Source organism: Myripristis murdjan, chromosome 6 (assembly GCF_902150065.1).
Source record: "Myripristis murdjan chromosome 6, fMyrMur1.1, whole genome shotgun sequence".
NCBI classification, from domain to species: domain Eukaryota; kingdom Metazoa; phylum Chordata; class Actinopteri; order Holocentriformes; family Holocentridae; genus Myripristis; species Myripristis murdjan.
This window is the reverse complement of record NC_043985.1, coordinates 5,648,715-5,658,769: the sequence shown is the minus strand read 5'-3', so window position 1 is coordinate 5,658,769 and position 10,055 is coordinate 5,648,715. Positions and strand designations below refer to the sequence as shown.

At 40.8% G+C, this 10,055-nt stretch overlaps 1 protein-coding gene across 1 annotated transcript; it reads right to left on the bottom strand.

Moving 5' to 3' along the window:
- Positions 1-2,676: 2,676 nt before the first annotated feature.
- admb (adrenomedullin b) lies at positions 2,677-5,586 on the bottom strand. Its single transcript, XM_030054107.1, has 4 exons — positions 5,506-5,586; positions 4,929-5,044; positions 4,460-4,585; positions 2,677-4,233 (listed from the first exon to the last, which is right to left on the bottom strand). The coding sequence occupies exons 2-4, from the start codon at positions 5,030-5,032 to the stop codon at positions 3,966-3,968; spliced, it is 498 nt and encodes a 165-aa protein (XP_029909967.1). The 5' UTR covers positions 5,033-5,044; positions 5,506-5,586; the 3' UTR covers positions 2,677-3,965.
- Positions 5,587-10,055: the final 4,469 nt, after the last annotated feature.

The following is a 10,055-nucleotide window of genomic DNA, read 5'->3' as shown; positions in this document are numbered from 1 at the left end:
ACTGACACCTTTTGAGTGAGATAAATTGGATTCTTTTATAGATATTTATTACACTTATATTAAATGTAAATATTTCTCTTCTTAGTCACAACCTTGCACCACCTATTTGCACCCATGGTAAAGTTCCACCTGTATGGGAAGAAAAAGAACAGGGCGAACTGGTGAGGAAAATATTTTTAGGAATATTAATATTGGTAAATTATGATGCTGATCAACGTCAGAGTTGTCTAAGGATACTTTTTCCTTTGTGTATACAGTAGATAATGACAGGGCAGAGTGTGGGGATAGAGGGCAGATCCTGGACACACTCTTTAGGCCTGATGGGACTTGTCTGGCTCTAGAAGGGAGTGATAAAGCTCACTCCGCCACCAACTGGCCACTGAAGAGAAGCTGCACAAAACAAGGCGGCAGCAGGGTCTTTATGCTTAGAGGTGATCCTTGTTTTTAGGAGATTAGTCCGTTTGTGCCTAGATGCCACAAAGCATTTCGAAGTTTAAGAGTTTTTTTGTTTGTTTGTTTTTGTTTGTGCCATGTTCATTTATTCATTTGTGCACAGTTTATTTGATATAGTGTACACAGACAGTGAAAAACCACTATCCAAAGCAAGTATCATATTGTTTGTAGTGGATGCTACTTTGCAACTCCCATCCCTGGATGGGCTTTTGTAAAAAAAAAAAAAAAGAAAGAAAGAAAGAAAAAGAAAGAAAGAAAAAAGAAAAAAGAAGAGAAAAAAGAGATTAAAACAGTGAATTACAAAAGAACTGGAGGTAAACTGAATACAGCACAATATAACAAAACACACATTTAGCAGTAAATGCATAAAATTAGAAAGGATGCAGTTGTAAAGAGAGGGAAAAACTACATATGAGGACAGGTTTGTTTGGATTTGATCAGGTCGTGAATCCCAAGACTGCTCCTTTCACAGAAAAAAGCTTTCTGAGCAAAAGATGTTTCGCAGAATGAACCTTTACAGTTGCCGCTCGAGGCTGCTCTGGTGGATCTGCTGCAGCTCTGCTGGCTCTTGATGTGTTTGCAGAGAGCCAAGTCCATTTAGACATTAAAACACAAGCTTTACACAGTGAAAGTCAATAAACTGTTTGTGTTTTTGGAGATAATAATGGACTATAATTGATTATAATCTGACTTCACTTGAACTGACTAACTGGAGTCCGTCTCTGGATCTAAGGGGTGTTGCTGTGGTGGATTTTCAGTTAATTTGTACTTAAGTGACACTTGGTATTGTGGTAAAGAGATGTTCTGTGAGATCCTTGTCTTCTTGATTGCTGATCTTGATCTTGCTAAGAGTTTATCGCAGCAGCATGTTCTTGTACCACTTCCCAGAGATCGCTTTTTCAATGAAACACTGTGACGTCTTTTTCCTCGAATTTTCTGTCTTAGAAATGTGGGTTTCTGGCACTTTCTCCTTTTCCAGTTCCTTCATCTGGATGTCTCTTTAATCTTGAAATCAATTTGGCCATGTCAACACTGTAGTCTCATTTCATTTTCAATTTCTCATTTCAATTTTTTTCTTTTTTCTTTTCTTTTTTTTTTTTTTTTTTTTTTAATTCATGCATCAACTATCATGTGGAAAGTCCTATGATGAGTTACAGGCAGAGCTGACCCAGATGATGTGGTGATGTGACAGTGTAGTTCAAGGTGGTGACAAAAGACATAAAGGATAAAGCCAAAAAAAAAAAAAAAAAAAATACACATAACACACACAGGGAGGAAAAACTTTAGTGACCCAAGACATTGTTATTCTCCATTACCACATGTAGAAATATGTGATTCGAAAAGTCAAGGTGACTAGAATTTAAACTGGCCAAACATCTACTTCCTCTGCAAAGTTTCAGCGCCTTGATGAAAACCTGCAGAGCGTTTCCACTTCAGGACCTCACGGCCACTCTGCTCCGTGTCAGCGGGAGTGAAATTCCAGAGAGATTAATGTCTTTTTCTTGTCTTCATCAGTGCGGTCTCGATTTAAAGAGGAGCACACTGCCCCTTTCTATCTCATTCGTCAATACTTGGATTTCCTTTGCCAAAGGATAATTAATGTTGGAATGCTGTGATTACACAAAGTCAGAACACGTCGACCCAAGTCAAATTTAATTTCAGCCCATGTGTTTCCTCGACACATGTACTGATAAAGCATCGGCTATATTAGAATGGAATGTGTGCACATCATTTGTGAAAAGTTGTCCAGCTTTTCTGAGTCATTACTCATCACTGATTAAAATAATTCCTGTCCACTGGCCCCTGACTGGCCCGACTTCAGGCCAGTCAGAGCTGATGAGATCAGGATCAGCGCCATTCGTTTTGAAGCTGTACACAACAACAGATATAACAGGCTGCACAGTTTTCCCTGAGGTGTGTCTTTTTTCATGATCCCTCCCACACAGTCACACACACGCACACACACACGTACACACATGCGCACACATGCAAAACAGGCCACAAAACAGCATCAGAGTTGTTTTAAGTTACTTTCATTGTTACCATTTTACAGATCATTTCCACAACAAGTACATTACAGCCTGAAGAGTCTTATTCACCAAAAGCATCATAATTCAGGTTATACTTAGCTATATCAACTCAATCTGTGACTAATTTTGACTTAATTGTGATTTATCATATTTAAATAAAGCACATACATGTCAAAGCAGTTTTTTTTTTTTTTTTTTAAAGATGAAACAACTCAATGAACTGACCAAACTCCAATACGATAAGTGCTTTGTTGACCTTTTTAACTGTACAGTATCATTGTATTGAACCGAGGCCACTTGACCTGTATTTGTTCCATGTAATGTGGGCCGCTGAGAAGCTAGATGGCAGCACAACACTTTTTATTCGCTCTGCAGTCCTTTGCGCTTCATGATGAGACAACGCAGTCCCTCTGCTCGCATGGCAACCGACCAAAACTCCCGCACCAACTGCCAAAAAAAAAAAAAAAAAAAAAAAAAAAACCCTGACCCCTTTGCTGCATCTGATTTCTCAGTCGCCATGTGTGACTTGCACTGGCCCAACAAACAACACTCTGAGGAGTTTCCTGCACAGCGTCAGCAGAGGAATCTGTTCATTCCCAATGGATACAATCAAGACAATAAATGTGATCGATAATACAGTGGTAACATTTAGCTTTGATAATAGCTTCAGTGAATAAATTTCATCTTTAATCTTCATAAAGAATACAGAGGCAGAGTAACTCGTTATTTACACAGTTAAGAGACATTAAATACTTCATTTAAGCTTAAAATCAAAACAAGACATATTGGCTCTATATTTTGGCTGTATAAAAATATAGTTGAATGTACTGTCTGTTTAAATATTCGGTAACCTCATACAGTTCCTTATATACAAACTGATATTTTGATTGTTTTAGGTAGTTAAAATATATGTAATACAAGTTGTTTAAATTGCATGTCACACACTGTCCACCCCGCTCCGTTCGCGTGTGTGAGAGGACAGTTAAGCGTCCAGTAACTTCAAATACTCAAAAACAATAAGCATCATCGCAGCTCCTCCGGCTCTAGACCTCGACTCTTCTTTTAGTTCATAGGAATTTTGGGAAAAGTTCTTCAGGGATCGCCTTCTTTCCGAGCTGCCAAAGCAGGTGGAGTTCACCTCGGAAGCTGAAGAAGAGACAGAGATTCTCATCAAGTCCCGCACGCCTGAGGTGAATTCATCCATTAATCACACATCTGTTGAATCTGAAATCAGCGCCCAAATGTGCACACACACACACACACACACACACACACACATTTCCCAGTACGTATTATTGGGATCTTGCTGTCATCCAGGGCGACCATAACCAAGTTTCCTCTGATGGGCCCCACAGATGCAGCAGCCATTCTCTCTGCATGCCTGAAAGTAAAGCTGTGGAACAGACCTCTGAGGGGACGTATCTCCATTCGCTGCAATTAAAAAAAAAAAAAAAAATGCCCCGCTGCCTCTCCATTCCTGTCTTAGGCTACAACTTGTGGGGTTTTGTGTCCCTGACGTCCCTGACTGGCTGTGGTGCTCCATCCACGTCTCTGGGCCACATCCAGGAGAGAGCGGCGGCGGCGGCGTCCGTAGGTGATGATCTTTTCCGGGGGAGCGTTGGTTTTGTCGTTGTTTTGAAACTGGTACAGTAACTGGTACAGATCATGGACCGCACATGTGACCAGAGCGCAGCCAGACGATTTGGCTGAAGTTACACTCGACCTCTTGGATCTGTTGTTTAAATCAAAGCTGACAAAGAAAAAGGGACGTTCAGAGACATAATGAAGACACAAAAGAAGAGTAAAATTCACACTATGGATCAAATCCGTGAAGGTACTGACATGTTCTCAGTCAGCATCCCTCAAACTGAACCAAAAATTGTGGCATTTATCATTTTGTAAGAGTAGATGTCATTTTTTCCCAATCATTTTGTATCAAACCACAGCATCATTTGCAGGAGAGCCTTTCTTCTCACCTTGATGGGGGGTCTGCGCACTCATTCTGCTGTGGTCCAACGTGGCTCTCAGGGTCCTGCTCACCGTCCGTCACCAAGCCACTGCGCACGTCTCTCTTCATCCGGCTCTGCAGCCACACTCTCAACCTGACACACAAGAAGCACCGCTGCTCACAACACACACGGACAAGCCTCATTTTTCACAGAAACAAATAGTAGGCTAAAGACATAATATGATTACACCAGAGGACAGGGCTCAGAGATACGCTTCAAAGAATGTCCTTATGTCCAGATGATCTCATGTCAACCAAGACATGACTCTCACTGGCGGACTTCCTTCACTTGTTTTCATCCCCCGGTGCACATGACCTGATGTAACTACCCCCTGTGTTATTCGGGGTGATGTCCTTGTATTAAGGGTGAATCCATGATTAGATGGAGGTTCTTTACGGTGCAGGCTCTCCCTGTGCTCATTTGCCAGCCAGCTCACCTCTTTTTCAGGCTGGAGTTGAAGTCCCCTGTGGCACCTTTAACCAGTGGCAGGACCATGGTGAAAACACAGCAGCAGATGACGGTCTGCAGGGCTAATCTCATTTTGACTCGGGGCTACAAATGATAAAGGCACAGAAAAATGTATAACTTGGAGAACAGCCAGAGGAGATATGTTTTAACCAGCTGCCAAGACTGGTGATTCATTAGTTTGAAAAGGAACTCTTTGTTTATTCTGAATAAATTCACAGCCAGTATAGCTGGACAACAAGGCAGCAAAAGACAATACAATAACTTGGGCCAGTACTCTTGGGTCAATTTCAATTAATGGAATAAGAAATCAGGGCTAACTCGGAATGATTTAACTAAAGTAAAGGTATATCAATCCAACTCTATTTTTTTTAAATGCCTGAAATAAATTTGATGTTTTACTCAAACTTCCAGTTGTTCCAGTATTTTCCCCAAATTTGATAGAATATCAATTTACATTCTTTTCTCATTTCCAGAAAAAAAAATGAACCAATTCTGACAAAAAAAAAAAAAAAATCTTTATTAAAATCATGGGAAAGGTGACTTACCTCAGGCACTAGCTTGCAATGTGATATGGAGAGTTTATGATGTGCATCCAAGTGTGTCGCGTGCCTCTTAGCAGAATGAGATGTTTTTCCAAAGGCTGTAAGGAGTTTACCATGAGTTGAGTTCTGAAGTTTACACTGCTAACATGAGAGGCTTTATAGAGGGAGGGAGGGAGCTGTACCTGAATGCCAGACCCAGTGGGAGGGACTATGGGACACATCATCTCGACCACATATTTAGACATTTAAACCAGAAACATGCTGATAGAGTTTATAATCAAGTCAACAATCCAAAAACTACTTTGGATTTGTTGACTTTCAGGGGGCCTTAAATGCCCTCTATAAACCAATTTTTTCAGCTGTCATAAATGGGAGCCTACAGAGCACTAAGACAAGGTCCATTTACTTTTCTACTTTCTCAATGTCACCATTGATACTAGTCCAGTTTGCAGTTATAAGGGAGAACTGACAAAGTTCATTGGCCATGAATGCTTTAAAAAAAATGACCTCATGAGCCGTTTAGGTGGCGTGTAAAAGCTGTTAATAGCTTCAGGATGTTAAGGTGTAAGGAGACGTGTTGCTGGATGGATCTGCCCTGGCCAGCGTTAGTCATCTGTGGTTTTAATTGCTGTAAAATGCAAATTGTATTCAAATTTGTGCCGAGTTGTCATGGCAACTGCACGCACTGTACAGCTTCAGGGAAGGAACATGTGCTTTAAACTGGTGCACCTCCAAACATAACAGCTTGTTTAATGATTGTGACCGCCACTTACTGTACCCACCGGTAGTTCCCACTGACCATATAGAAATGCATGCATCAATTTAGATTTAGAAAAGATGTGTTTTTCTTATGTTTATGTCCCCTAAAATGTCTGAGCTTGAATATACTAACCACTGGCACTGGAAGAGGAGTGGCCAGGGGGTCACTGGCCGCCCCACTTTTTAAGTCGAGAACCACCGTACCCCCACAAATGCCCCTATATTACAACACTTACGGCAAAAAGATGTTTCTTTCATTCATTCCTGTCTGCACTGAGACAAATTCCTCTATATTGCAACATATACGGTAAAATAACATTTCAGTCTATGGTCCACTGCAGGTAAAATAAAGCAGGCACCAGCGAGTCAACACACTTGTTCATGTGAAAGTTCATGTAATTTATTAATTCATCATCACAGTGATATCGCAAGTCCAAAGCATTTCCTTTTTGAGTAAATGTAATCCACATGTTCCCAAAGTTTATTTAGGCTATTTTAGGCTATGAATGACATACAAATGCATGACGTGCTGATAATTTGTGCCAGAGAGTGACAGTCCCTACGCGCAGGTGCTTTGGCTCCCCCACATCTGAAATGAATCTGGTGCCACTGATCCTAACTTGTATCTGTGCAATGTTTGTCACTAGAGAACACTTTTCACATTTCTCTGCTGAAAGTGGAGATTTCTGTGCATTTCTGAGATTCAGACGCGGTGTGTCACAAATCTAATAGCCAATCTCAAAATCAACAAGACCAACTCGAAATGGCTGCTTCACATGAACAACAACAAAAAAAATGTAAATGGTTAGATTATCAACTACAGCACAACTTGGCACAAGTGTGGCTTTTGGGGCTTTTTGGTTTAGACCAACTTGAAATGGCTGCTTCATATGAACAATATGAGTGTAACTAAGAGATATGCTGGAAAAAAAAATAGATGGATAGATTTTCAAATAGCAGGCAGGGGGTGGGCGGGGACTATCTGTGTACTCATAGATCCTGTATTCCTTTATGAATGCAAGGTGTAGAGTTATATCTAAGCCGTTTTAAGCAATTAGGGGATGTTTTTCCATGGGAAACAGATGAATTTTCTGTCATGTGACCAGAAATTTAGCGAAATTCCTTTCATTCCTTACTGGAAAGTTTGGAAATGTACGGAAAATGATGACTGAACATGATAATGACCAGGTCGTAAAGTTTGACAATTGCACACAAAGTCTGTGTAAATATGAAAAAAAAAAAAAAAAAAATTTGTTTTTCAGGCCTGTCACAGCCATCACTGATTGCTGCTGTGAGGAACAGCCTTTGGCTTTAGGCCTGCACGGATATAACTCAGTTATGGACCAAATCAAAATATTAATATAAGACATTACAAACAGCTCAAGGAAACATGCACAAACTATGCATGAGATGTCAAGCTTGAATCCACAGGGTCACCAGCCCTGGCCCAGCCTCTCTGTAACCAGCAGCAGAAGACTGGATGTTCTGGGCAGCTCCAAGGTGTGGAAATATATGAATGTGAAGCAGCGCTTTGTGAATGCTCCACGAGGAAAAACAAAAACGTCTGTTGTATGTACGAGCTGTTGTATCTATTCACCTTGTAAGTCACCGAAACAATGCTTTATGATGTGCTGTGAGATAATAAATCATGACATGCGATGTGGTTTACAACCTTGTCTCTAAAGCATTTCAATAGCATTATGCTTTGTAGGTGTGAATCAAGATTCATACGTCATGGAAATGGTCATTTCATGGAAAATGTTACCTAATAATGGACCTATTTGCAGTTTGGCCAAAGGTACACTTGAATCTGAATGTGATGATGAAGTGACATTGATTCTAAAGATGAAAGGCATCTAAAATCGTACACTGATCACTCTGCTGAGGGTGATAGACTTAAAGTTGAAAATCGAAAACATTTTAAAGGGCATATCTTGGCCCAAGTGATCCCTGCATAATCAGACAATATCTGCTTATTTTGATCATCCCATAGCAATGTTTTCAAAATCTGTATTTCTGTGCATCCACACCTGCCACTTAATGCATGCTTTCATGATTAGATGATAATCATTACTTTAACGAGCGTTTTGGGCAAAACATTCTTTTTCCGATGGTCAGTTTTCCGACTTTCCGACTTACCCAGCTCCTATCAGTAGCATATTGTGTTAGCTTAGCCTAAAGAGTTGAAGTTTATGGGAGTCATTAGCCTAGCTCTGTCAAAGTGAAAAACTAAACCTTACAACAACTCTGAAGCATTTTCTGCTTTATTTGACAGTCACAGTAGAGATAGACAGGAAAGGCAGGGTGGAGAGGGGATGATATGCAGCAAAGGACCTGAGGTCGGATTCGAACCCCGGTTGCTGCAGTTGAGACTGGACCCTGGTACATGGTACACACTCTTAGCCGGTGAACCACCGGTGCGCCCCAAGCAAAGGGGTTTTTGCCCAAAACGTTGCAGTATTCCTGTAAGAGACCTGGTGGACCAGCATCGAGTCCTGCCGACAGTCACAGCAGCAGCAATCATGAAACCAGTGTCTTAATGGCTGGTGTGAGCACTGACTGCTGAAACAGCAGCCACTGTAGTGGCCATGAGCAAGGCACTTAAAACTGAATGAGCTGCAGTGCACTTCTGCTCATATAAGGCCACTGTCTGTGCATGTGCCACATGTATAAGTCAGTGGTTCTCCTCATTAAATCAATAAATTCCATGTCTTTCGATTTATCTTTTTTTTTTTTTTTTTTTTTTTTTTTTTTTGAGTTCGTGAAATACGATTATCTGACAGCCAATGAACTTTAGTCTAAAAAGTGTCTGCAAGACGATATCTGGTCTAGCTGCTCTGAAACACTTATGTGACACAGGGGAATATTGTAGGTACTGCTTCGGGGATTAATTGCTTTCATATATGAAGGACACACAAACTAACTGATATTATGCAGTGACGGTTTTACACAAAACTGGCTGTCATTGTTCAAAATAGCTCATCAGTCCGAGTACTTAGCTAATCTGAGTGTTGTTATGTGAGCAGCGTGTTCACACTGACAGCAGGGCCCTGTATCATCTGCCCAGCATGAGTTTACAGGCATGCTTTGACCTGTATTTTAGCACCACTGAGTTGCCTATTATAGAATCACTTTTGTATCCATTTATCTTATGTTTCTTAATTATTCAAACTCCAGGAATCAGACATGACCTGCAGAGACCCATCCAAGAGGCTCTGTCACTGTGCTGCATCTAAACTGAGCCATAACCGATCCTGTTCTCAACAAGGTGTAATATTTCTCCTCTTTGTTTACTCGGTGCAGAAAATGACTGCTCTTGTATTTCTTAGGACGCCTGTTATTTCCCATAAAGCTGTGTCCTGCTGACCCCGTTGGTCTTTTGTTTTGCTGACTGTCTGCATATAGATTTTCAGCCAAACACGGCTCTTGTAAAAGTGTATCTTGTAATGCACTTGTAAAAATTACCCACCAGTGCTTTCATGGTGGTAATTTTCTGTTTGAACTCACATAACACTGCGGAGGATTTGCGTGACCACTAGCTGTAAAGCTTGAATTTTTTTATATTGCGCCTTGTGAAATCAAATGCCAGTGCAATAAACATCCTGGTCTTCTGATTAACTGAATGTCTTCTTAACTAGATGTCTTCTGCCGCCTCCAACTTGTGTTGACTTGCATTGAACTGAAGCGGTTTCTGGGTCAAATTTACCTGCCCATGTTACCACCGACACCGCCACATCATCATCATCATCATCATGTCTGTAGGCTACATTTCTGGAAGTGTCAGCTTTGTTTTG

What these genes read in the sequence shown, in the direction of transcription:
- admb (XM_030054107.1), bottom strand. Translation starts at nt 5,032, where the DNA reads ATGAGATTAGCCCTGCAGACCGTCATCTGCTGCTGTGTTTTCACCATG. An exon ending in AACTCCAGCCTGAAAAAGAG is followed by an intron (nt 4,586 to 4,928) that starts GTGAGCTGGCTG and finishes CTTGTGTGTCAG; the next exon opens with GTTGAGAGTGTGGCTGCAGA. An exon ending in TGCGCAGACCCCCCATCAAG is followed by an intron (nt 4,234 to 4,459) that starts GTGAGAAGAAAG and finishes TTTCTTTGTCAG; the next exon opens with CTTTGATTTAAACAACAGAT.